The following is a 27,462-nucleotide window of genomic DNA, read 5'->3' as shown; positions in this document are numbered from 1 at the left end:
TGCTGAGGTTTGTATTCCATACCCGATGAGTTATTAAGGCAGGTTTTAGATATCATGCTATAGTAACTGTATCTTTCTATCTGAAAACTCTGACCAGCAGGAACAAACATTTCACTGACCTGAGGCCAAAAGTATAGTAACCCACCAGGGCTTCTGGCTCCATTTAAATGTGGTCTGAAACAAATACCAGATTTATCAACCATCTGCATGTTACAGAGAATGTACAATCTTTGGGTGTTATCCAACTTCTTTTGTGTAATTCCAGGAACATGGAAAAGCTGGTTATACTTTGTATAAAAGATGCATCTCCACACAGTTTTAGAATTAATAAATTATTCTCAGATATTATAAATGCATTTCAGATATAAATGATGTGTGGTCTAGGCATCCTGTGTTTGTTTAGCAACAGAGTGAACCGGGAGTATGCCTACAGTTCATGACTAGAACTCAGCTGATACAGGGCAACTTTGTACTTTGTGAGTAGCAGTCCTAAGGGGATGTCCGTGTTAATTTTGGTAATTGTATCTGTTAGGCTCATCTGAACAATGAGATAATACTCTTGGCGCAGTACTTACAGCTCTACCAGTCTCATTCCAGACTGACTGTGTTATGGGACTGTCCACCAACAGTCATTTCTGTGGGACGGATCTTTCCTTGTTATTTATCTCTATTTTGAAACAGTGAGCTCCTGTTTAAAGCATTGTGAAAGAGCTTTTGCAAAATATTATTGTTAGAAGTGTGCTTAAAAAGTTGCAGAAGCTCAGGATACAAAGGATCTTGCACTGAGAAACAGCGTCTCTTAACAAACACAACATGGCTCCATTGTCCACCTTTTGAACAGGAAATCTTTGTTTGGCCAGTGAGATGATAGTTAAGTGAGAGTACTGTTTCCTTTCAGTAGGACACGGTACCTGTTCACTAATGCATGAGATTTGTTTTCTTTCTGAGTTCTTTCATTTCAAAAGATGTGGAGAAACACATCAAAGTTTTAATATGTTATCTGATAGGTCTTTTGTACGTTGTATAGGAGTAACCCTTTTCAGATGGTGCCCTCTTTATTTCTCATAGCTGGACCAGCTGAAATGTTTATAGCTGAGACTATTCTTACAGTTCCTACCTGGTTTATATGGGGATTTTTTACTTGGGTCTTTTGTTGACAGTCCCAGGCACTTCTCTCTCCTTTTTATGAAACAGAGTAAGTCAAGTTACAAGACTTTTTCCAGAGTGGAAATCTTCCATATTTCTGACCACATAATTCATTTGCAAATACATCATATTTTTAGATCATATTTTCAGTAACTGGCTTACTTTTTATTTGATAAATTTATTTACCTTTTGTCGTGCCTGTAATAGCCCACTCCTGATTTTAAATTGGTTCTTGTTCTGGCACATTTCTGCTATTATGTAGCACAGTTGACTCCAGGACCATTCTGATGCTTTGCCAGTTTGAACACTTCTCATAACTAGGACTTTCTTCAGTGGTAATCACTTTAATCCTTAACATTTTAATCTGATGTTGTGGAGTAAATATCACAGTAGTGGTATCATTTTATAAATCATTTTCTCATGTATGTTTTTAACTTTTTGGTTATACAACAAAAAACAGTTGACCACATTGATGTCTGGTCCCCAACCAAAAATCCGTGTTTTTAAAGCAAATTCCAATGCAATCTTTGTTGTGGAAAAAATTAAGTTCCCCTTTTGTTGCCAAAAACTTGAGGTTGTTTTGGACAAAACACTGCTGAACCCATTTGTAATGACAAAAATACTGTCAGAAAAAGGTGACTGTTTCTACTGTTAGGGAACTAGAGTAGAAAAAAATATAGATTTCTTTCAAATAAAGGAGCTGTGTCTTAACTGCAAAGTTGTGTTGGTCCTTCACAAAATCTTGTGGGATTTGACTAAGTGATTTGTTAATAAAATAAGACCTAATGATCTCAGCAGGACACTCAGGGACTGCGCTCATTAATTTGTAGACTGCTCTGTTGTGGAATCTCTGTAAAATCTATATGTTAAGCAATTCTTCATGAAAACAGAGGACTTGGGGAAAGAAAAAAACTCTTAAAGAGGGTGATTTATATGTGACCACCAAAGATCTGTTGGAAACCTTTTGCAAATGCTGTTTTGTCTAGGAAAGTATATGCAGTATTAATCTGTGAATTACTTAAAAGCTTGTGGGAAGAACAAACAGTTGGTGTTTTTCCCAGACTTGCTTGTAAAACCCACCTAGAGATTTCTCCTACTGTGAAAAATACTCCCACTTCAGTTTGATTTACTTTGAGTAAATTGCACCATTTGAAAGATTTTATATATTGTGCTTTGTAGTTTGAGATGAACGAGTGCAACCCTGAGGAGTCCACCCTGAGGGCTGAGGAAAATGATATATAATTTGGGAAAGTCTATACAACTTGGGGCAAATTCATGGCTTTAAGGTACCATTTAGGGAGCTCCAGCTTGGGATCTCTGGCAAGTCTTGTGCTCTGAGGAGTCCAGCAAAGCAATTTCTGGAATTCTGCAAAGCCTGAAAGAATTCATCCCTGTATCTAGCAGAACTATACAATTGTGCTTGTTACAAAGATGTTACATCCGTAAGGAGGTCATGCCATGAGCAGCACATAGTAAATTAAGTGGAAGGTTTCCCAGATTTTCAAGAAGTCACTTTGTAGTGCTCCGATGTATTTAAAGGCATGTCTGTTTGCTTGCCAGCTCATAAACGCTTGTCATTCATGTCCTTAACAAGGCCAGCAGGTCAGAACTGCCTGGATTGTATTTTTAAGATAGTTAGACAGGCATGCTGAGATTTGTCCATTTGATGTAATTTATATCAAGCTGATGCTTGTTTCCAGCATAGACCCCCTGGATGGAGAAGCTTCTTGGAATACGTTCAAAAGACCTCACAGAATATCTCATATCTTCACTATTTATTCAGTGTCAAATCAACTGTTTTTTCCATGCTGATCCCCTGAAGGGGAGAACTTGACATGCTAGAGGAGGTTAGTTTTTATCTCAGTTGGTACATATATCATTTTTCCACCCATCTGTCCCCAGTGGCTTTTCAAGAAAATTTCTCACTCTTAACCACTGCAGTGGCATGAAGAGCAGAGAGACTAGTTATGCTGGTTTGTAGTGGCATGCATTTAGATGGCTGTGACAGCATCAGCAGATCTGTTACTCTATTACTGAACTGGTTCTTTGAAACAGAAATTCTTTGTCAGTTCATGCCAGTGTCCTTTACCCACCTAGCAGTCAATGAAATCAAGACCAATTCCCCAGTAAAACATCATTTCCAGCCAACCTTTGGCAAAGATAACACATGGGTGACCAGATATCCTGCTCTTTGGAAGCTACTTGCATAGTACCCAGAAAAAACATTTGTGGATAATCTGTGCTCACTCGCATGAATGTTTTTTAGAGTGCTTTTGCATGTATCAAGTCTTCCTTCAGCAACTGATTCTAGCAGCTCTAGTAGCCTGCTGCTTTCTCAGAGGACTTCAAACAGTTCCTGCTTATGTTTTGTGTTGGGAAGTCCGTCTTTCATCCCTGCTGATGTCTGTGGCTAGCTTGCTGGCCATGTTTGGAAGCTGATCACAACACTGTGGCTCACTGAATAGTGCCTCTCCTGAGCTATTCCTTTTGTACATTTGAAGTTCTTCAGAACTAGCGTAGTGATGAGCATATGGCAAAGAGTGAAGGTCATGTATGTGTTTCACATGAGAAATGTGTGAGAACTGTGACTTTGCCATGGTATGTACAAACCGTACTGCAGAAATGTGTTTGTAGCAGTGGTCTCGTAGTGCTGTGATTTAAAAATGCTTTTACCCCCATCATTTTACTCCCATGATATAGCAATGGATGTGGCAGTTCTGTATTTTAAAACTCAGTGTGTCTTTTCTCAGTATGAATGATGAGCTCTTAAACACAAGGTTTAGTGGTTTTTCATCTGTAACACCAATTCTAGCAAAATGCCAGCTGATAAGGTTCAAAGAAGGTTGATTTTCAGAATCACCATTTTTCATAAGTAAAATATTTCACAAACAGATATCATGCTTTTCAAATCACTCCTGTTTGAAAGGGGTTTAGATTATTGGGAGAAAATTTTGTGGGTTATCAGTTTTCCTCTGTGTTCATAAACCAGCTTTTCCTTTTAGTTATGTTACCAAGATAAAAGTTATCATTTCTAGGCATCATGTAACAGAAGACAAATACCTGTTGTTTTGCAGTGTTCGGCAGACTGTGGCAAGGGTATTCAGAAAAGAACAGTGACATGCACAAATTCTCAAGGAAAATGTGATGCAGCCACAAGGCCAAGAGATGAGGAAGAGTGTGAGGATCACACAGGCTGTTATGAATGGAAAACAGGCGATTGGTCTAAGGTAACAGTGAACACTACATGGTATTCTTTGTAAGTGCAAAGATGTTCTGTGCTATGCTTCTGTGTGCTGTCTGCATTAATTTGAAGTTTAAATATTTGGAAAGGAAGGGTTTAACTGATTTTAATTGGAGGTTTTGCTGGGATTTAAACTTTTCCTCTTACGCCATTTATAAACCAAACATTGCAACACAGGCTTGTGGATATGACGCAGCAAGTTTTAGAGAAGTGTATTCCAAGCAGGACAGAAATGAGTATTAATGACAGTTTAAACATCCAAAGGCAAAACCTACACAAGATTCCCACCACAGGTGGACTCTTTTGTCAAAAAGCTACTTCATAAATGATGCTCAAACTGCTTTCCATATTTCAAGAAGCAAACTCTTAACAGTTCTGGTAGAATTCTACAGAAAAGAGCTTATTAACATTATCTTCCAGGAGTGTAGGAAACTAAAGAGGTGTCCCATGCTCAGCCTGGGCAAGCTAAAAAGAAAATAGAAGGTTGGTTTCCTTGAGTGTAAATATATGTTAAAAATTTGTACTTTGAGTTACGAACCTAGTCGCTGAGAAAAAGGGAAATCTCGCAAGGGAGCTGTGGTGAGAGTTTTGTCTCCCTTAAAGCATCATAATGGAGTTGAGAAGAGAGCTGGACCTTAGTCTTCACATCCCACAAGTCATAAATCTGAAGTTTTGGGAGAATTGTTGTTAAGCTGAATACTGCTGGGGGGAAGCACAGGGAGGCCCTAACAGACACAGAAACAGAGGGTAACAGAGCACTCACAGCTGAGTTCTCTTCCTCTGCCTCATGCAGGTCCTGCATGCAGAGCCAGACAGTATACTGTTTTATTACCACAGATGCAAGACTAGAGCTGCGCAGCTGAATTTCATGCTGGTCTGGGACCTACACAGCATAGTCCAGTCCTAGACTTACTCCAGCCACCTGAAATGAAAGCAAGCCATGATTTTAAAGGCAGAGCCAAAACCATCAGTCCCTTCCTCAGGGCTGGATTTTACCTTCACTTAGGCCTGCCTGAATTTAGTTTCTCCAGTGACATCAGTGGAATTAATTCCGGAATGCAGTGGCCTAAACCAGAGCAGACTCTGCTCTGTATTTGCGCTCTGATCTTAAAGTAATAGGTAGTTTTGCTTGGGAAGGAGCCTGGCAATGTGAGAAACTCAGCTTTTGCCAGTGTTGTTCATAAAGCATCCTTTACATTACTGACTTCATGTTTGCATAAAGAACTAAAATTTCCCAGGAATATTATATTCCAGCTTGGTTTTATCTTATCTTTGTAACTGTACTGTTCTTTAAACAGAAAGCCTACTTCGTGTTCTGGAATGTACGGCATGTGCAGAAACCACTGGGATACAGTAGTTGCATTTTGCTTTCCAAAAACCCAAACTCCAGCAAGCAAAATCCACTGAAATAGAGGCCCATGATGGGCAAATTGGCTTATCTGCAATTGCTTTTTTTTTTCACATTGTGATTAGGAATTACAAATATTTTCAGATCTACTCTGTCATAGATACATGAACTTAATGGTGTCAGTGCTGGAGAATGCATTAAGAACCAATACATTAAGAATGTATTAAGAAATACAAAAGGTTTGCATTTACGCTGAGCCAGGAATTTGTATCACAGAACATTTAGAGTAATGAACATTATTTTATTCATAACCTGGCACATGGAGTCTATGCAAGCTGGCCAAAACAAACAGTTCCCGTGTGTTAACAGGTGAAATAATATTATTTATTTATTTACTTATTTGTGGGCTGACAAAACATTTTGGCATGCAAATTGACCAGGATTCTCTTTATAGAGAGGAATATGAAATAATTGTGTATTTTCTGATTACATGGATTGAAAGTTCAGTATTGTATGAATGGTTCCAATCTGATAAAGATGTTGGCTCACTGCTAGAAAGGCTGCAATCATACATTGGTCACAGTAAATAGTGTTGTTGATGGATTTAGTGTCTGCATGTAAGCAGGACAGAATAAGTGCAAAATCACTTGTTATTTGCTATTCTTAACTCAGGATCAGAATCCTCCCTGTGTAAAAGGGTACAAAAGCTTATGTGCTGCGTATGTGGCCTGCTTCTGTCTGCAGAGAGCTTGTGCCAGCTCTCTGCTTCCCAGGAATTTCACCCCATGTGAGTCCAGCAGGATGTTCTTGGACTTTGATTTGGTTTCTAATGAGCGTTTAAAATTCTAGACATATTGGTTAATTCTGACTGGACACTTAGATCACACAATTAGATTCTTATTCTCTGAGTAGAGGGGTAAACAGAAGGCACCACTGGATTGCTAGAAAAGGATATGGGTAGATACAGTTCTCTGAAGAAAATTTATTGTCCCAGCAACTCAGATAGCTGAAATGTTTGGTATGGAATTCAATTCATCACAAATCCTGAGCAAAGGATTTTCATCATGAGGATGCAGAAGCTTTAATGCAGGGCTTAGACTTTGAGAGAGAGCCTTTAGAGCTATCAGTGACTCCTCTTTGGTGGTGTCTGGCTTAAAACACTTCCTCCTTTAAGGAGAAACAGAGTCTGCAGCAGTTAGATTATAGTGAACTCTAAAATTCACACTTCCAGCGCAAAATTCCGTTGTAAAACATTTGTTCCCAGTGCTGTAAAAATTGCTTTGAGAGTTTTGTGCTGACTAAGATGGAAACTTTTTCTATTAATACAAATTGATCTCAGAACAAGCAACAACTTTCTGCAATTAATGCATTGTGAGTTTGTTACTGATTGTTAAGAATCATCAGGGAAGCAACATTTAACTAACAGTAGTAATTATCAGAGACTAAAATAAGGGGCTTTGATGCTTTATGTGCAAACAGCTTGCATGATGACTTGGCCTCCAATCCTTCATTTCGCAAACTAAAATCTTTTGAAGATACTAGGAAGTCATGCAAGAAAAAGGCAAACCCTCACTTAAAAAGTCAAGTCCAGATAAAACTTGTAAATAGAACAATCTGCTTGGGTGGTAATGACAGACTGTTATTTTTATATTAGTAGCAGTATTTATAGAATACATGGACTCTGTGCATGAGAAGACAGGTCAGTTCCCTAAGGAACTCCCAGCCCTATATATTTAACTCGCCTCACATCTGACAGCAGTGAGTATGGTTATGCTATAGAAGATCTTGGATCCTGTTGCATTCAGAAAGCACAAGAGTGGGCAGCAGTAAAATCTCCAAATCTATGCCAGGAAGGTTGTGGGTTTATGTTCTCAAACCCTGGATCCACTTCTGTGTAGAAGAGGTGAGGGCTGGAGGCATGGCCATGCTGATCTTTAACCTGTACCTCATCCACTGGCCTTAGTAACAGCTCTGCAGCCAATGCCTGTCCACGTTCTGAAGAAGAGGAATTTTATTCCATTTTCTGTCAGGTTTATTTGCAGATGATCCTTACTGCGCATTATAGCTGTGGAAAGCATTTGGAGCTAATTGAGCAGATCCAGCAAGCAGTCTTGGCTGTGATATTTGTATATTCCTAGTGTATTTGCAGCATATTTCAAGTGTTGCATGAGGAAATGATAAATGTAGTTCGCTTTGCAAACACATAGGGCCAGGTCCGCAAAGTTGGTTTAAATGTCTTTCTTAGTCCTGTAATTCTAAAGTATTTCTTAGTCCTGTAATTCTAAAGTATTTCTTAGTACTGTAATTCTAAAGACAGAGTATTCTTCTGTTACTAGTAACCATGTGTAACATCTATTACCAGTGCTATTAAACTTGCAACTTCCCTGCACTACTGCAACATCTCTTTTAAACCCCTTATCTCAAAGGGATATAATTATTTTTAGCATTTAACACAAATGCAGCATTGGTATTATGAGTTAGGTAACTAAACTGTTCCTGACCTGAGAGTCTTTGAACGTAGTAGAAAGATAGATTGCCCAGTAAGAGACCCATTGAAGGTGTTAACCTCAAATATTTTTTAAATTTTTTTATTCTTGCCTAGATTCTTCAGAATTGCAATTCATTATATCATCCTTTTTTATATATGATGCAATATACAAATGGGAATCCAAGCCATTCAATTGTTTCTTCCAAAAGGAAATTCCACATCCAGTTTGCATTCAGTTAAAGAAACAAACATCTCATACACGCTTTCTACTTTGAGATAGTTCCTTCTTGTTTGAAATCTGAGCTGTTAAATGTTCTAGCGGTGGAAGCATTTTTACATTTTTGTTGTAGCTGTGCTAGTCAAAAGAACAAACACAGGTTGCTCAGTTTCCCAACACTCGTCTCAGACACCTAGGCTGCTGAAAATGTGCCTCTTGATGCTTTAGCAAGACAGCAGTTCATTCTTTCATGATGAATTGTATTTTGCTGACAAACTTTATGTCAAGGATTACATTCCTGTGAAGAACGCAGGCAACTCGTGAACTGAACGTGTCTTTCCATATGTGGCTGTCCAGGAAGCTTAGCAGGGCTCACAGCCTGAGTCCGTGCCACCCACCTGCTTTAGGCTGCACTTGAAGGGAGCAGCTGCAGGACTTGGACTTCACGCTGAAGTCTGCCTTGACTCACGCAGTTGAAAACATGTCCCAGATGATGTGGGGGTGCACTGCTGGCCTGCTGCAGGGAGATGCAGGCTTCATGTATTGGCTGGCTATGGTGGTGACACAGGTCAGTTGTGCTTGAAGGTGAACAGCACTAGGGACTGCTTGTTAGCTACCCAAGGCTCCCCGTGTGTCCTCAGCTCTCACCCCTTCTGCTCTAGTAGTAATGTAGCACGGAAAGCACTTGGGTGCAAATGTACAGGCCAAGGCTGTATTTTTTGAGTTCCTTTTCTCCAGTTGGCTCCTAGACTCTTCTAGGGTATAACTGAAACAGCAAGATCATATAGCAGGAGCAATCCTCCACAAGATTTTTATGGATTTTTCTTCATTTCCAGTTTCACTTAATTGTTTCACTATTTTATATGCCTCAACATACTCTATTTCTGTCCTGTGACTGAAGTACTGTATTTCGAGCCAATAGCACAGAATGCTTCAGGGTTCCCAGTTTCTTTTTTTTTTTTTTTTTACTGTTCTCCTTTTAACTGGTATTATATCAAGGAAGGTAGAATGGCAAGCAAGATATGCTGCTCCATCGTTAGTGCTGACTTTCACAAGGCTGCATTTTCAGCTTTGTGGATAGAAGTTTAAACATGCAACCTCTGTCCCTCAGGCAACAATTTAGCTCATTAACCTATTATATTACATAGACCAATGAAAAGATTTTTAGAAGAAGAAAGATACATAGAAGCCTTGTAATATATGGGGTTTGCCATATTTTTTCTTTGCAGTTACAGTAGGTGCTCTGTAAATACCAAGGCCTATATTAATCTCAGATAACCCCATGTAAAGCCAGGGTAACTGTCTTTCATTCTTCCCTACAACCCACTGGCCACAAGCCAAGGATCTCACTCAGCACAGTGGGTCAGATATCAGTCTCTCTTACATTAGTGTAAATCCAGATTAATTCAGCCACTTAAGTTAATGTAAGCTTATGCCAATGCCATGCAGATCAGCATCTGAGCTGATGGCTTGTACAAGATCTTTGGGTCTTGTGTAGGAACCATCACAGATGCATGCTCTCAGGTGAAAACAGAAATATATGATGTCAAGCTGGGGTTCAACTAGGAGAGAAGGTAGGGGAGAAATCTTTTTCTACCACTTTACATCTTGTATAACCACCTGGCACAACTTTCACTGGATTCAGAAAGATTGTACACTCCAGAAACTGGAAAGGATCAGCTTGGCAAAGCATTATGTTAAACAATATTCTTGTTGCCAAATAGTGTCAGTAGTGATAAAGCACATCTGAAAAATTACCTATAGCTGTCTGCCTTCCCTGGACATCAATAGTTGCCAATTTTTTTACAGTATTTTGCTCAGCCTATGAAATGCTAGCTATAGGAGAATATTAACAATAGGGAGGAAAAAAATCTAATTTCCTATGAGAAAAATACCGGTTTTGTGCCAGACATCAAGGTGTTTCATACTGAAGATCGGCAGTCATTCATCACAATGGGTGGTAACAAGGATTTTATAATTATAAATTAATTGTTTTGGCAGGCTTCCAAATATCTAAGACATAAAACCCCTAGCCTTGCAGTACGCCATAAAACATGTTGGAGTTGGTTTTGGTTTTGGGTTGTTGTTTTGTTTTTTTGGGGAAAGGAGGGGGGTGGTGTCCAAAAAACACTCTACAGTCTTGCAGTGCCAGGAAGGCATGTTTTCTGAGTTCCAAATGTTTGGGAACATGAACAAAATCCTCTATACGCCTCATTTTTAATGATTAATTCACATTACATGATAAGAAGAGTAAATCAAGGACAGCTGTGTTATAAATATAGAAGCAAACGGTCCTTTGTTCTAACATTCATTACAAATTCATGGCTTGACCCACCATCTGTTTATGATAAACTATGGACAACTTGTTAATTCTTCATAAAGGTCATAAATAAGTTCAGCTTCTTCTACCTTGGAGAAAATAACTTTTCTTGTTGAATTGAGAGAAAACTTCACAGGAGGGATGATCACTTAAAACTGCAGTTTCACATCACAGCTGGCACAACCTTTCCTGCCACTTACTTTGGCTCAGCAAACAACTTAATGATTTATGGCTGCTTGTGCACATTCAGCACCATAGCTAGAAACTGATGTTGGAAGAGTGTCTACAGGCCTCACTGGTGCAAATCAGTTGTTCTCCAGAAGGTGATAGAGCTGGATATGACAGGAGAGGACCCAACAAGCTTTAGTATTTAAATCCTCTGCTTCTCTGGTCTTAGGCATGACTAGGACCCAGAGCATCAGAATGTCTTAAACCTAACTCCTGCCCATATGGACTGCTCTTAGTTGTACTGCTGGCTGTGGTTCCTCATGGTTCGTTCCTCTGGTGTGTGATCACTGATGTGCAAACCACAACCTTTCTTGCCAACGCGTAATCTCAAAATACCTCTTACTACAGAAGATGAGAACAAATGGCCCAAAAGTGGTTATACCAGGGACACTCCTCAATTTGGGAAAGTTGTTTCTAGTATCCTAGTAAAAATGTCATGCAGGCCTTTAGAAAGGAATATGGAAAGCCATTGCTCTGCATTTCTGAAGTAGAATGGTACCCTTCTGAGTTTTGATGAGCTAAACCCATCATCTTTAGTTTAACCTCCATTGAGGAAATGCACAAAATAAAGAAGATCTCTATGTGAGAGAAAGCTAGTGTTTGTTTTACAAAGCAGAAACCACTTCTCTCTTCCGCTGCAGTGAAATCAGTTTTGTTTCTAATACCATGGGTCATGTCACTGGCCCACCAAAATCAATGGCCAGCTCCCAATGACTTCAACGAGTTAAGGATTTCAGCATAAAAATAAGAATTCTGGCACGTGGCTTGCACTTTACATATGACAAAACTCAAGGCTATTGTTTTGGGGTTTTTTGTTGTCTTCACCGTCAGTGCAAGGCATGCTAGACTTTCCTCTGTTCCCTTTATTATTTTATTCCATAAACTTAGGTAGAAGAGAAATGAACCGTCTTTAATCCAAAATAAGGGTTCTGAGAAAAGGGCTTGGGTCACTGAAGTAAAAGCTTCAGGCGGGGAGATATCTCCACGTTCCTGCTGCCATTTCACAAATCTGTCACCTTGGGCTGCTTAAAGCCCAGCAGCCCTTCTACTGCCTTGTACCACCAAGTAGAACTGATTGTTCTGTTGTGGACAAACTTAGAAATGTTTCATACCTCCACTGGAAATATGCATTTTAGGAAAAAAAGGAAAGTTCATATGAGTTTAGCTCATATTAACTGCAGACTTTTGTCTGATCATGGGTCCATCACTTAAGTGAATTCAATTCACTGGGTCCCCTAGCCATCTGTCAGTTACCTTGTTTAGGGTAGTTGGTTAGCCTCCATTTACAGTCACTGTAAGACAGGCAGTTCCAGGTAGGAGTTTTATCTCCTTTGCTGACTTGCCTTTTGAAGAGGTAATCTCTCTGCTGACTGCAAAGAACCTAACCAGAACTGGTTCAGTAGGATGAATCCCACCCCTTTTGCTCTTTGATTCTGTGTCTCCACATCTATGAAATGTCTTTAGCTATGGTCAGAGGTGTAAATATTGTATAATGGCCGTGAAACAAGGTTTACTATCTATACTTGTGCTAATTGCTGGCACCAGTCAGTGCAGCTGTAGTTGGAAACCTAGGCATGGAAAGTGAAGAGATGCCAACTGCAGGGCTGGCTGGCCATCGTATTCCCATGTAAGCTACAGAAACAGCTACAGAAACCAAGTCCTGTTCGTGCCTTTGAGGCAATGACTGCTCCTTGCTTGCACAACATTTGCACAGCTCATCTCTGCTGGAGTTTCTGGGAACATCCATAATACAAATTATTTAGATGGTTCCTTAGTAAAGGAGAATGTGCTACAAAAAGCCCATATTAATCAGTGTTTTGTTTGAAGTGGAGCATGTTCTGTCACAATGTTATTGTCTCATGTTCCAATATAGCCTCCAGTGATCCTATTAATTGGAAGAATAACTTTTCCTTTTTTATATTTTTTATTTAAAAGCCTAGATCATTAAGTGCAATTTTTTTTTTGATGGAGAATTAAAGCCTCCCACCAAGATCAGTGGATTGGAAATGGAATTCCATCGTAACTATTATACTCTTTCTTGTTTTTATGTGAAAAAGAAGAAAGCATGAAAGACAAGCCTGTTCAAATATTGCTATTCATTTTCGCTGAGTTACTCTAAGATGTTACAATGTCTAGCACCACATTTTTAAAAATATGAACAGTAGGTAATTCACCATTTAAAGTTTATACTACTCATCTGAAGAGGCTTTTGTCCCTTGAATCCTTACGACACACAATATGTATCACTGGCAGGGATTGCTATAATTTTGCAGTCTTTCCAACAGTCTTTTGAGATTTATAATGACTACTGAGGCTTTAAGATGCCAGACTTCCAGAACATCTTTAAAGAGCAATTAGTATCAGCCTGCTGGTGATCTGTTGTTTGACTGTGCAAAGAGATGAAATGCAGCGTTAATTCAGCATCACACATTTCAAAGCTGAGTAGCTTCCTGTCTAGAGAATGTTCTGGCAGGACTGAGATGGCAGAGATGAGCAGCCTTTTGCTGAAATAATCCTAGTGGAGTCCTTAATTATTTTATTTTTTTTTAATAAATTGCATTTAAGTAACACTGATCATTAACTGATGAAAAACTAAAATATGTGTTCAGTGGAGCTTCAGTTCCCAAGATATTCTTTCAGGCTAACATCTATGACAGGAGTCAGTGTGGGACTATAGCTCATATAGCCCATAAAAACATTGCTCAGCATTAGCAGCACCCGCTGCTGTAGAAGCAGGTCAGCCCAAGTTGAGTTATGTGATGCCATGATTATATAGTTGTCCATTACTATCTAGTTAACTTAAGATTAGCTTGATTATACCTTTTACATAAGGTGTTTTTCAGCATAATTTCCTTGCAGTTTTTTCAGGTGGAATAAGCAATGGAGTGTTTCCACTTTATACTTGTCACAGATCAAAACATTAAACACGCACTATAGGTGGCATGCTAGAATATGGTACCCTATAGGCAATACCATATTGTTTCACATCAATGGCTTGATCCTGTTCTTTAAATCCAGTTTGAAAACTTGTGAGCAGTAAATTCGTCCTGGTTGGTATAATGAATTAAATTACATTTCCTCATTAGCATTCACCTGGGCTGCACCGCACAAGTATTTAGAGGCACTGTCACTACCCAGAATATTCATGCATTCAGCTCTTAATCTCTGACCTCTCTGTATACAATGGAACTTTTCAGAATAGCCAAGTCAAGCTTAGTTATGCAGTGAGACATGCTGGATGTACTGGTCAGGTCTTGTTCCTTAGGGTCATGCAGTTTGAAAACACAGCTGTAGGCAGTTTGCAAAGATTGCTTCTCTCTTTTCCTTCGAAGATACTGTCAGATCAGCCATGAGCATTTTCTGCTATAATTTATTGTTTCTTCCTATACTGAGTCAGAAGGGTATGCATTTTTTCTTGGCTAAATTAAACAAATCAGTCATTTCACAAAAGTTTCCAAATGAAAGATTGTTGTAAGCAAGACCAGATATGTTCTTTTTACAGAGCTGGGGTTCAAAAAGAAGAAAAAAGAAAGAAAAGAAAGAAAGAGAAAGAAAGAAGGAAAGAAAGAAAAGAACAAGGAAGCTTGAAAAACAGCTTACAGTTTGCTTTGGGCTAGTTAGATCTTATCAGTGAAAAGACAGAAATTTCTTTCTTTAGCGTGGTGCTGTGGTGAAAGTTGACCTGGTATCTATGAAAGCATATTGCATGCTGCTTTTCAGCTAGAACTATAGAGTTTAAGTTAGCGATACTCGTAAAAAGCCTGATGTTAAGGTGTGCGGACCACTGACTTCGAGAGCACACACATGTATACTATTAAGGTCTCAGGAATGGGGCAATTACAGGACATTTGTCATTCATCTCAGATGCCGTGTTAGAATGTTATTAATAGGAACTTGTCTTGCTTTCTTTCTGACTTTCATAGAGGCAAGAAACAAGACCCCTGGGGGGAAAAACACTCTACCCTATCCTAGTGCCTTGAAATACTTGAACTCTGAAGTCAGTAAAGCATGACTCTATCTCTGAATATTGGAGCTTTAGCCATAGTGTTATCCTTGGCTTCAGCAACTTTCAGAAAACTGGGGACAAACCAATATCTTTAAACATCAGACGACTGCAAACTGATGAGTAAAGAGTAAAACCATCTTGCCTTCAGCTCAGTTATGACAGTCTTCTTGAACTATATTTCCCTCCAACAGATCAGCCTTCTAGATATTGGAGTATGTTCAGGATTGGCTGAAGGGGTGCTATGACCTTCTGCTGGAAAAAGCAAGTCTTTTACAAAAAAGGCTAACATCTCTTAGAGGTTAGGAAAGTGACATTTTTAAAGGTGGCGTGTGGCGTGAATGTGCCCCTGCCTAGCCAGCAGCCCTCAGCTGAGGTTGCATTATCCCGGTCAGTCCTGAACAGATCACCGCCTGTCCTCTGTAGTAGTAAATCTGTACCTTTTTCTGTTCCCCTTAAACCTCAACACAGGGATTCTTTGGACTGGTCTCTCTTATGCATTCCTCCAGCTGCCCAGCAGCAGCTCTGTCCTGGCTTCATTCATTCTTACTCCTCTCTCTTTCTCTGGCTATCTTTTGTAGATCCGGCGTTGATGAAGCCCCTGACAGATCTCAGCACTTACTGTAAATTCATTCTATTTTAATACCCAATATTCTCCTGAGGCATTTGCTTTCAAAGCAATTAGACATCTGTCTGCACCTTTGGTGATTTCAAGCTTTCATATCAGTATCCTAAGGTGGAAATAGCATTCCAGTTGAAAAATCATAGCTTGGTCTTAAGGTTGGAGTTTTTCAGTGAGTAAATCTTCTTTAAGCTGATGAATGCAGCTGCTGCCTTGACAATTTGTGAGTTTATTTCCTTCTGGATATCCCCACTGACTTGCATGTTACTGCCAAAGAATGTGAATGGAGGCATTTTTGTATTCCTTTTCCCTTCTCAAGCAGTGTTTGAACTGGGAGTTACAAGGGCTCTCATTAGGTTCACTTTTTGTAACTGTTCATTAACCCTCTCTTTTTTACAGTGCTGAACAGTCCTTTGATCTTTGCATGTGGGTGGATTTCCAATTTACAATGGCTATATTGTCAGTTTAGTGAATTATGGTTAACCTACAGCAGTTTTACATATGCATTTTTCTGATAGTGATATCACTGGCAATGCCTGGTGGAAGGGAAAAAACACTTCTTTGTTTGACATGGCGTCTCTATTCAACGACTTGTCCGAGTCCCCAGCTTCCCAAGAGTAGGCAAGTTGCTTGTGGGTTTTCTCTCAGTACTTATGTAGCAGCTCACGTGCAGGCAGAGATCCATGCATCTTCGAACCAGGTTCCAAGTCCAGTCCTCCACATGCACAGATCACTTTATTCCATCATGGCATCAAAACGTGTGTTTCTTGAGAGTTACATCAATGCTTATAAAGGCTTTTCCAATTTTCAGATTATGTTTCTTAATAGCACTTTAAGAACTCAGTATTTGCCAAAAAAGTCCAGTGTCCATCAACAGCATTCTGACTACAATCAGTGCCGTTATGTTGTGCAGCACTGGAGCCTCCCTGCACTCTGCACAGTGGAACTCTCTATGGGAGCTGGATCAGGTGCTGGGCTGTAACGGTGCTTTTGCCCCTGCAGCACAGGCCACACTCTGCCACAAGCAATATGCTCTTTCTGGGCAGCTGTTGGCTGCCTGGAAGTTTCTCTGTTTGCCAGAAGGCCACAGCACCTTTCCTTAGTCAAATTCCTCATAACCTGTATCCAAGTCTGAGGATCCTGTATCAAGAGGGGCACAGAGTGAATCTAGCCCTGAATATTTTTCTGTGAATATGCTTACTTGCTTCATAAATATTTGGGAACAGAGGGACTGTAGCAATGCATTTAGCTGTCCAGAGTAGGAGAGAAGGTATTTATGGGAATCTGCTGTTCGGTTGGAGTGTGATTTTTATGCCTCTTTTAATGATGTCCTCTTTTCATAGTGCAGCATAAGTAACAATTCCCCCTTTGTATGTATTTTGTATCTATTCCTATTTCCTATTGAAATTCCTAGGAAAGAGACTATCCAAGTACAGAGTTGAAAATTTCGCCTTAAAATAAGCCAGATGTCCAACCTTCCTTTAGCTGCCAAGCCCAAAAGAGTTCAAGAAAGATGTTAAAATCTGTCTTCCTGGCTGTGAAAAACTAATTGCATAGCATAGGTGATGATCCCAGTCTCCCAGGAGAAGGAATAAAACTGCTTCGGGCAAAAACTCTGCTGTTATTTGTCTAAGGATTGGAGTTGGCAGTGTCTGTGGAAAAAGTTTCATTGCTTGCCCTCCTTGCTGGTTAACAAATGCAGAGACAGGAACACAAAGGTAGGTGAGTGTTCGTACGTTGGTATCTGAAAACCTTACTCACCTTATAAGAAAAATGCTTTTTTCTTTCTTTTTTTCCTTCTTTCTTTCCCCCTCCCCACCTCTGTTAAGAGCACTCATAAGCACAGGGAGTGCCTAAAAGCCAGAGTCAGAGGTCTGAGACTCACTATATTACAATCATGTGAAGGGAACCCATGCCCTAGACAGGTTATTTTATGCCTTTGTGGTAGCAGCTATTCTATTTGTAAAATGGATGTACAATTCATTCCCTTTGCAAAGAGTTTTGTGAGGATTAAGATCAGTAAAGCACTCTGAAGACTAAAAGTGACATTGAAATCCTGAGGATTAGAGGTTGCATGTGACTAGTGAAGTGGAAGGGCCTAATAGTTGCATTTATCGGGATAAAAATTGTCAACTTTAAATCCAAATGTAATAGCTATGCCTGACTGGCTTCCAGACTGGTAGAAGTCACTGAGGGCACACAGTGCTGGGGAGGAGAGGGTCACCCAAGAGTAATGAAATGTCTAGATCTCACTGCAGAAGCTCAAGTTATAAATGGGTCTTAAATCAGGGAATTTAACAGTTGGTTTTTGGAATAGCTTACTATAGGGCGTGCAAGGGAAGGGCTCATTCAGCATAGTCCTAAATACCATAACCATTATTAAGGTATTAATAGACAGTGACCGAATTCTGATGTAAATTCAGCATCTGAAAATCTAAGTGAAAAAAAAATCTGTCGTAAATGAGTGTGCTGACCCTAAATTGAAATAAGAAAGATGTAAAGGAAGAAACCCTTTTTTAATTATTATTTTATTATTTTCCAAAATGCATGTTAACTTTTAATATAGCACAACTGCTGCCTTCAGAACACAATAATCAGGTCCTGGAGGGGGTTGCATAGCTGGAGACACAGGGGTTAAGCTGCACATGAGGATGACTTAATGGCAAAGTCCAGAACAGATCTGAGCCAGAGGTTGTTTCGAATGGAGAAATTCAGTCCTAGAGAAAGGCACTGGGAGAAAGAATAGGAATAAAGAGCAGGTGGGATATATAGGGGAAATTAAGTAAAAAGCAAATACAAATTCAGTGAGTACACCAAATACTAGAAACCTGTTTAATGAACAGTCATTAATAAAAATTATTTAGTCACTCATGACTAAAGAAGAAAATCAGATAAAGCATCTATGTTATTTCTGAAAACAGGCTTCACTGATTCTACAACTCCTCCTGCCCAGAACTAAATTGTTCACATCATGTAAATGTATTTCTGCACTGGGTGTTGGACAGGACGCCATCAGCTCTATTTTACATGGCCCTATTAATCTGAGGCTGTTTTTTCTTAGGCCTTTCACTGATCCACACAGGAAGGAAAAGCCCTCTGTGCTCCACCCAGAACAAAGCTACACTTCTTGTATCAGTCTTTGAGAAGCAGCAGGGGATTCTTGTGATACTTCTAGAGCAAAATGACCACAGCTTTGTGGTACTGTCCCCCACAGATGGGAAAGGTGGAGGCCTACGCGCATCCGTGTGTTCTTTTGCCCCTGGGTCCTAGTCTTAGAAGCATCCACACTGCATACACATCCTTCGTACCCAGACATCAGTCCAGCCTCAGTGGTGCCCATCTTTTGAGCCTCTCCAGTGTTTGACATGTTGATTTTAAGAATTACCGCTCTGAGGTGATAGTGTTTTTCAGGGAGAGAGCTCCAGTGCCCTACCTTTGTTCAGAAACAGCAAAGGACAAGAACATGATCTTTTTTTTTACATCACCCTAATTATACCTCCTGAGTTTTCCCTCACCTCCTCCTCTCCCCCACCAGTTGCTTGTGTGTGGCTTTAGCAGAAATAGGAATCTTACCAAAGTCCTGCAACCCATTGTTTCTTTATTTTAAATACAAGGTTATTTTATTAACTCCAGCTGGTGCACCTCACTGTGCTCACTGTGTTTGCTTTATTAAAGTTGAACAGCGTGCAAGTAGGACATTGTAAATCACAAGTGACTGGGCCAGAGGAAGAGGGAGGGAGAGCTAGGGACTCCAACTGTATGACAACAAAGACAGCATATAAACAGGCTGGGCCTCCTGGCTAATAGGAGCCAAAACTCGTGGAGTACAATTTGCAGTTGCTCCCAAGAGGACAGACAAGTGCCAGACAGTTAGCAGGGATAAATGAGAATGAATACTTGAATACCTGATGTGTTCTCTTGTATGCTGGAACAGAGCTTCTCTAGAGGTCTGGGCATGCAGTAGGAGCTGCCTGCCTCTGCTGTAATCCTTGGGTTTATCTTCTATCAGTGCCTGGCAGTGGTCATCTTGTCTGTGGAGGAAGCCTTGTTAGACCATCCAAGTCTGGGAGAGGGCTTGTAAACCAGTACCACAGGGTCCCTCATGGAGAGGGAGGTGGAAGCTGCTCCTCCTTAATTAAGCAATATGTGTTTTCCAGCTTTGCCTCTTTGTGGCTAGTGGAGGGAATTGCATCTTTGTCTGCTTGAACCTCATGGGCATCCACAGGGACAGTCAGTGGAGATGGACTCAGAGCAAGTCCAGACAGAAACACAACAGCTTCCTTCCCTGTGCCAGGGCAGTTCCTCTGCTTACAGTACCCCCTGGAGCTGCGAATGCATCATGGACAAATGCAACAGCTGTATGAAGGGTCCATGGCTAACACGGTGACCCTGTTGTTGAGTCCCCAACGCTACAGTAAGCTGCCAGTCTGCTGCACACTTCAGCTCTGGCAGTCATTTTTCTGGTGTTTGTGTGTATGTGATTTGGAAGCTGCTCTGCTTGGACCATGTCTCAGTGCCTTCTCTCCTCCAGTGCTCCTCAACCTGCGGGAAAGGCCTCCAGTCGCGTGTGGTCCAGTGTATGCACAAAGTCACCGGGCGCCATGGCAATGAGTGTCCTGTCCTGTCCAAGCCAGCGGCCTATAGGCAGTGCCACCAGGAGGTCTGCAACGAGAAGATAAATGTCAACACAATTACCTCGCCCAGACTTGGTGAGTGAGGGGTGTTGGGGGGAAGATGCCACCTTGCAAAGGACCAGAGGTCCCAGGTGTCCAGGGTCCACCCAGGGTACCCCCAGGGTCCCAGTGTACCAATGTGATAAAAGTGGAGCTTCAGAGGATTGCCCAGGGCCAGAAATTAGGAAAGGCCCCCCCAGTCAAAATCTAGACTAAAAGTCTAGTGTGGATAGGTGCTCTCTATCCATCGATCTCTGCCTCAGACTTTGCCCAAGGTGGAACATTCAGCAGTGGACAGACCTGAGAAACCAACAGGAGCACACAAATGCTGGGTGATTGATTGACTGATCACAGAAGTGAGGGAGCTGTCAGGCATATCTTTCTCCATCACAAACACCTTCATACCTTGCTTTTGCTGCGGTGAGTGTAAAGTATGATAATTTATTCATCCGTGCCCCAAGAAAAGTACATGACCTTGACAAGTAAAGCATTGCTTGTTTTTTTTCTTTTCGTTTGTTGCCACAAGAATGTGGTTTGGTGAGATAATTTGCCCAGGAAGGCAAGAGAACATCCAGCCTCTTTTTGTGAACCTTTTGATTTTCTGTCACCGTCCTCCTCACCCTCCCCACATGCCCTGTGTACCTGGCTGAGATGAGAATATGGGTATAAGCCATCTGTTTTCTGAAACACCTTAACACTGTATTTAAGAAATGTCTCTAGTTAAGAATGCCTCTGTTAAGACAAAATCGTGGGAACCCATGATTTCCCACATCATATTTGCTTGCGTTATAAGAGGATAAAAATACATTTTTCCAAACTTCAGCCCTGTGTGTTCAGCCACAGCTCCAAAACCCAAGCTGGTTTCTTTACATTTCACACATCATCACCAGTAAGATGAAGCTAAACTAAGCCATCAGCTACACTGACACAGCCTCATCGGTGCCTCCCATAACTTTTCAGTACAAGAGGCTGGGTTGTAAACAATGCTGCTAAGATCTTACCAGAAAGAGCAGCCTCCACCCTCTCAGCAGAGAGTCTTGTAGCCTAAGAAGCCTCCAAAACACATGTAAAGGCAGAGCTGCTAAGTAATAGAGAACCATTGTCTAATAGCACTGTCCCGTATTAAATAACACTTAAACTAGGGCTGGACTTGAAGCTTCTGAACTGAAATTTGTTTCCCAAAAGTTTAACAGATGTTTAAAAGAATAAGGGAAATTTTAGTCTTGCAAATGCAGTCTTGCTGAGGAGCTTTAACCTCTTTTGTTTAAGGACATATGAGAGTACTTCCCAGATATTTTAGCACTAAGAGCATAGTGAAAGGAAAACATTTCATTTAAGAAGTAAGCCCTTGATACACTGATGAGACAAGAAATCCATCCTAATTCACATTTTAGGACAAAGCAATAAAAAGCTCACTTGTTTAGAAGAAGACTGAGGAGGCTCAGGTCCCTGCTGAAAGTAATCTGCAAGTAATTTGGGATGCTTTTGTTTCTAAACCAGGCTTGGAATCACCAGAGGCAGAAACAATGATGTTTGATATTAGCAGAAAGATATATCATTGAGTGTTTTGCTCTTCCTGCTTATAAACAATTCTCATTGGGTTATCTTTAAACAAAATTTTCCGCTTTCTGCAATGGAAACCTCACAAAAAAAAATTATACAGAAAAAAATTCCAGTAGTCTACAAAACCCATACTGCCTTGTCCCCACGCCGGAATGTTTTTCATTCCGGGTAACATTTTCAGAAGTATCTAAGTGTGGAGATCACCTCACCTGACTTTTACATCTGTGTCCAGCGTCCTTCAGAGGGGGCTCATTCTGTCCCTCAGGCACCTGACCTGTGTTGCTTCCTCAGCCTGCTTCCTGTCATACTTCACAACCTATGAGGGACTTTGGACCTCTGGAATATTAGAGTCCTAGCCTTGTTTGTAGCTCAGTGTCTCACTGTTATAGAAAGTCTCCCATCTCAGATTCCTAAGGTCTGTCTCAGATTTTCTTGCAAGATGTGTAATTTATTCAGTTACATCACATTTTCTGTGCCTGGTTGGAACCATAGCTAGTGGGGAGCGCTGCAGATCCAAGCCCCCCAGAAGGCCCCTCCACTGCTGGCAGACTCAGAAACGGCTCTATCCTCCTGCTTAGGATGGTCACTCCCACTCAGATTTTTTTCTCACAATAAGGTTTTTTTTAAATTGGCTTCATGTTCCTTTTTTTTTTAATGGGACAGTGCAACTTCATTTCATCAAGTTCTGTCAGACTTTTGCTTCTTGTCCAACTGAATGAAGCTTTAGTGATAAAGATTCCTACCAGTTTTGCTGCCATTGTTTGCTGGTGCTTGGCACTGAGACTCACAGCTGAATGTGGGATAAGAGCCTTTCCTTGTTTCATCCAGCAGACGAGGAACAAGGGACTCAAGATGCTGTTCGCTCAACACCTTTTGACGTTCTTTAATTAGACCATTTTCTCACAACTGCAGAGAACCACAATATTCATTTAGAAGATTTTCCAATTATCACAGAATTTGTAAGAATACAACGTGCAATTTGTAAACCACATACCATAAAGAGCACTCACTGTATCTGTGCATTTTTATCAAGTGCACAATTTCGTTACCACTGCCTTTTTGTAAAAGCACATGTGGTCCTTTAATGACATTGCCAACAGATTCAGCAACAGTGTCTTCGTGCAGCTTTCCCCCCTGCACAAACCTTTTGTCAGTCTGAGAGAGTTTCTGCTCTCCATTCCCCCCTCCCAATAGCTAACTGTCTTACTGGTTTTGTTACACTAAGAAGTATTTTTACTTCCTATTATTTTACCTTTACATCCATCAAAGTGGATTTGATTTTGCTCTCTGTAAAAATGTTTTCCACTGAGAGGATGATGGCCGCTCCTGAAAGCATGCCTTAGCAAAGCACTCTCCCTGGGAGCACACAGCTTCCCATTGATGGCTGTGCAGTGTTCATAAGCTTAAACCTAGGCCAAGGCTTTAGATGTTTTGTTCATCCAGGCCGATTTGTCACTGAGATAAAATAGGTACAAGGTGAGGAGGCTTGCACTCCCCAGTCATGTCCAGCTAACACCCTTGCAGTGAACACTTCCAAGAGCCCGGTGGTTTAGTAGGAAGACCATCCATCATCTGATCTCCAGTACTGGACAGGAAGATTAGCCCTTTCTTCCCTCATGTGCAGTGATTTTGATCACACCTGCAATGCTGTTCTCCAGCTAATCTTCTAGTTTCTCCTTTCTTTTCTTGTCCAAAGCTGCTCTCACGTACAAGTGCACAGGCGACCAGTGGACAGTGTACTGCAGGGTGATCCGGGAGAAGAATCTGTGCCAAGACATGCGGTGGTATCAGCGCTGTTGCCAGACTTGCAGAGACTTTTATGCAAACAAGATGCAGCAGAAGAGTTAATGAACCTGTGCTACTTCTTAGAGTGTTACAGCTATTTGTATGTAAATCACGGACTAATAGGTCTGAGTACTGGAACTTCATGAGTTGCTACAATGTGGTGGATTCCAAAGCATACCTAATAAGACTTGAAACTAATTCTACAGACTGGATACCAAAGTAATCCACTCATCCACCTTAAAGAAAAACAAACAAACAGAAAAAGTCATCTCAAGGAGCCAATCATTTTATCGTATTTTGACATTCTTACATTTTTCATTAATGCTTTTTACTTTAATATATTAAATCACCAGCCACTGGATGGCTTGCTACCATTAAAGAAAAGGACAAGAGTTGCAAAGTGATCACATTGACTAAGGTTATAAGTACCTCCATGGAGGAAGGCCTCTGGCAAAATAATTCAGCAAAGGTAGAGACATTATTTAATCTTTTAATCTTAGCTTTCATCTGATGTTTTCAATTCCCAACAGTCATCCCACTGTGGAGTGGGCTTGGAGGGACACACATAAATGAAAGGCTTAATTTAAAGAGAGGATTTTCTGTAAAAGCTTGTGAAAACTGATAGCAGAGGATGGACATCTCTGAAATTCCTGCAGAAAACTCAATGCAATTATAGCCAGCATTCAGTCATAGGGACTGCTCTTCTTTCTAATTTTAAAAAACAATCCCCTCTCTCTTTTCCTCAGGATAATATAGTTTCTTTTATGAAACTATATTTTATTAAACTAATTTTTCGCTGAGCTTAATGAAGCCTATTAACAGCCATAGATAGTTATTTTTAATCAAGAACCATTTACATGAGATGGGAGAAGCCAGAAATCATTTCATCCAGTAGAGCTCACTGAGGGATTGTTTGGCCTTATCTCTACCCATTTTTTAGAAGTCAATCAGATAATGAGACTGAATGTTTTTTTTCTAAGAGGACCGTGAAACTGGATAGGGTTGGTACAGAAACTGGATTTGGAACAACCTTTGTGTGAAGGACGGAGAGCAGAACAGGTGTTTCCTATCTGGGCTTGTCTCTACATCTGAGGTTACGATGTAGCCTTTAAAGTCAAAAGTAGTCAGGGATACAAGACATCCAAAGTGTAATCTTGAGCTTGTTGAAGCCCTAAGGCTAGGACTCCCATTGCCTTCAGTAAGCGTCAGGATTTTACTCACTGTATTTTAATGCTTCCTGTATTATTTTTGTGGTGCTATCAGGTTTGGTGCTATCAGATTGGTGCTACGGGAGCACTTAGCAGGTGCTGCATATACGATACTCTCTTCCATGTCTCTGCACTTTAAACCAAACTCCTCTCTGAGATGTGAGACTTGAAACAGGAGTTCTACCCAGGGCAGAGTTTGTCCCCTCCGTTAGTCATATAGACCAATGTCTCCCTGCCATATCTTGCTCCAACATGTATCATTTCCCTTGCCAGGGTCCAAAGGCAGTTGTGCAGTGGTTAAGTTACAGCCCACTCTTCATGACATGAACACAGCCGTTTAGATGAATTGCAGCTTTGTACTCGCTCTAGAACTGCGTGTCACTGTTTTATTCTTTAGAGATGAGTGCAGAACTAAGCCCAGCTACTACCCCGAGTCCCTGGGCCAGTCTGGATTGCAGCTCACACCTGTCCTCAAGTTGTCTTTGTTGCTGTTGTCTCTTTATTTCAATGCAAGGAGGAATAAAGACTCTTAGTAATCTTTAAAGCAACTTTTTCTTCCTTATTGCAACCCCTTCAATATCCAGGACCTCACTGGAATAACTCATTAGCATTTTATTAAGGGCTAAGTTTTTTAAGCACAGGGAGCTGATGTTCATCAACAGACCTGGGCTTTACATTCTCATCTGTGCTTATTAGTGCAAATGAGCGTGTGTGCACACAAGGGCTGGCCTGTATGCACAAAAGCACATTTGCACACAAGTTTTTTTCTCAAGTGCCTGCCTCAAACAGATCTGCTTTCCCCAGATGATTTTCTCTATCAGGGAAATGATTCCAACTTGTTTTTCATTATACTGGATGTTCTTTAGGCATCCTATAGTCAGAATCAGACATCCTTCTGTTATTCCCACCCTCTAGCCCTAAGGCAGAGGTTTTGTAACTACTTAGCAAGTCATCAATGGAAAATGTTACTGGCAGGGGTGACAGAAGATTTAGGCAATACCACGGTGATGTTCACTTAGGCAAATTAATAGGTAGATGAACTGCTAATGAGAAAGTTCCAAGAGATCAGACAGCCCAGAGGACCTGATTTATATTAGCAATTCCAGCGGGAGTTTTCTCCCTTGTCTGCAGTAACAGCCCTGCCTGTACAGCCGGGCAGTGACTGCCTTTTCTGCCTCCCTGCCACCACAGCCACCTCACAGCAGCTGAGCTGAGATGGGGCCCCTTACATCCTTCACTTGGCTTGGAGTTTGCCGTTTTTCTTTTAATGGGCAACATTTGCCCATGAAGTGACCTGGCCCAATAAACACCCCCTTGCTGATCATTTTTGGCACTCATGTTGGGCTGCTGAAGGATTTGTCATGGAGCTTCTCTGTTATCTTGGAAGAACAGCGTATGCATTTATTATTAATGGGAATCAAAGGTGCTTTTAAATAGCAGGGGTCATTTTTCCATCCGGTGCTGATTTGTCACCCTCTCTAGGCAAAAGGTGGGGTCCTAGAAAGGTACATGGCAGAGGAAGGATTTTAATTCTTATGTTTTTTCCCCTAATGATTCACTGCTGGCCACTGTCCAGAACAGGATACTAGGCTGGTTAGACCTGTGGCCTGTCCCAGTTATGCTAGGTCCTGGACTTCAAAGGACATTTGGGTCCAAGTTCTGAGTCCTTCCTAAGGAAACATGAATTTACAAAGAATTCTTTTGAATGTCTGAGCACTGAAAAAACCACCTCACTTGCTCTCACAGCCCACAGATTAGCGTGCGTCAACCTTTTTATTTTTATAATCAGAAGCCAACATTAATTAAAAACTGATGGCACAACACAGCTTCATTTTATTGCATTCTCTTACTTCATATGGTGACAACCTTCCCATTTTATAATAGCCAGAAAAATAATAATAAAAAAGTTTAATTCTGTTCAATACTCCTGCACTTCTGTTTTGTATCATTTTATAGGAGCTTTACTATGAATTTACAGCTATGCTCTGCCCTCAGTTACTACATACTGGTAAAAAGAAAGCTGTTTGTTTCAGTGTATCTATGACAATACTTTTTTTAGTTGTTCATAAGAGATCGACGCTCTTTTGATTACAGTGGTGGTATTTCCATATTGTAAACAATACTCTGTACTGTTACTAAAGTACTGTACATTTCTAGTTGCACAATTGTGTTATTGAGTGTAGATTCTCACTATCTCATGTATGGTGCTATTTTTTGTTGGTGGAAAAGAATCTTAGCAGTCGATTATTGCTTGATATTTTATTATAATACAGGGATATATTCTCCATGGCAATAATATCATTTAAGTTTTTCATTACAGAGTGAAATGTATATATTTTTCCATTAGCTAATTTGCATATGTACTGTATCCATGGTAATTTTCTTTTTGGTGCTGGTTATAAATAGAAAAGATAAAAACAGTCAAACTGAATGGAACCAGTTATAAATGAAAACCAAAAAAAAAAAAAAAAAGAAAAAAGAAGATAGGATCATTCCATTTTGAAAAAATTGAGTATGTTGAATAATAAATTTATTTTTTCCCTAACAACTTTAATAAGGGTTCTGAACTTGAAAGAAGTACAAAGCAAACCAAACAGCTAGCATGAAAATCAAGAGAAAG

At 40.5% G+C, this 27,462-nt stretch overlaps 1 protein-coding gene across 4 annotated transcripts in view; it reads left to right on the top strand.

Moving 5' to 3' along the window:
* ADAMTS17 (ADAM metallopeptidase with thrombospondin type 1 motif 17) overlaps positions 1–27,380 on the top strand; it is a 207,042-nt gene extending 179,662 nt beyond the window's left edge. For all 4 annotated transcript variants that reach the window (XM_080397204.1, XM_080397203.1, XM_080397205.1 and 1 more), the window contains 3 exons: positions 4,221–4,373; positions 20,145–20,322; positions 23,546–27,380. In XM_080397204.1, the coding sequence (XP_080253330.1) occupies positions 4,221–4,373; positions 20,145–20,322; positions 23,546–23,697 (483 nt within the window). In that variant the 3' untranslated portion in view covers positions 23,698–27,380. The remainder of the gene's footprint in view (positions 1–4,220; positions 4,374–20,144; positions 20,323–23,545) is intronic.
* Positions 27,381–27,462: the final 82 nt, after the last annotated feature.

This window comes from Falco punctatus (genome assembly GCF_963210335.1).
Source record: "Falco punctatus genome assembly, chromosome: 7".
Lineage (NCBI taxonomy): Eukaryota > Metazoa > Chordata > Aves > Falconiformes > Falconidae > Falco > Falco punctatus.
This window is presented reverse-complemented; position numbering and strand designations above follow the sequence as displayed.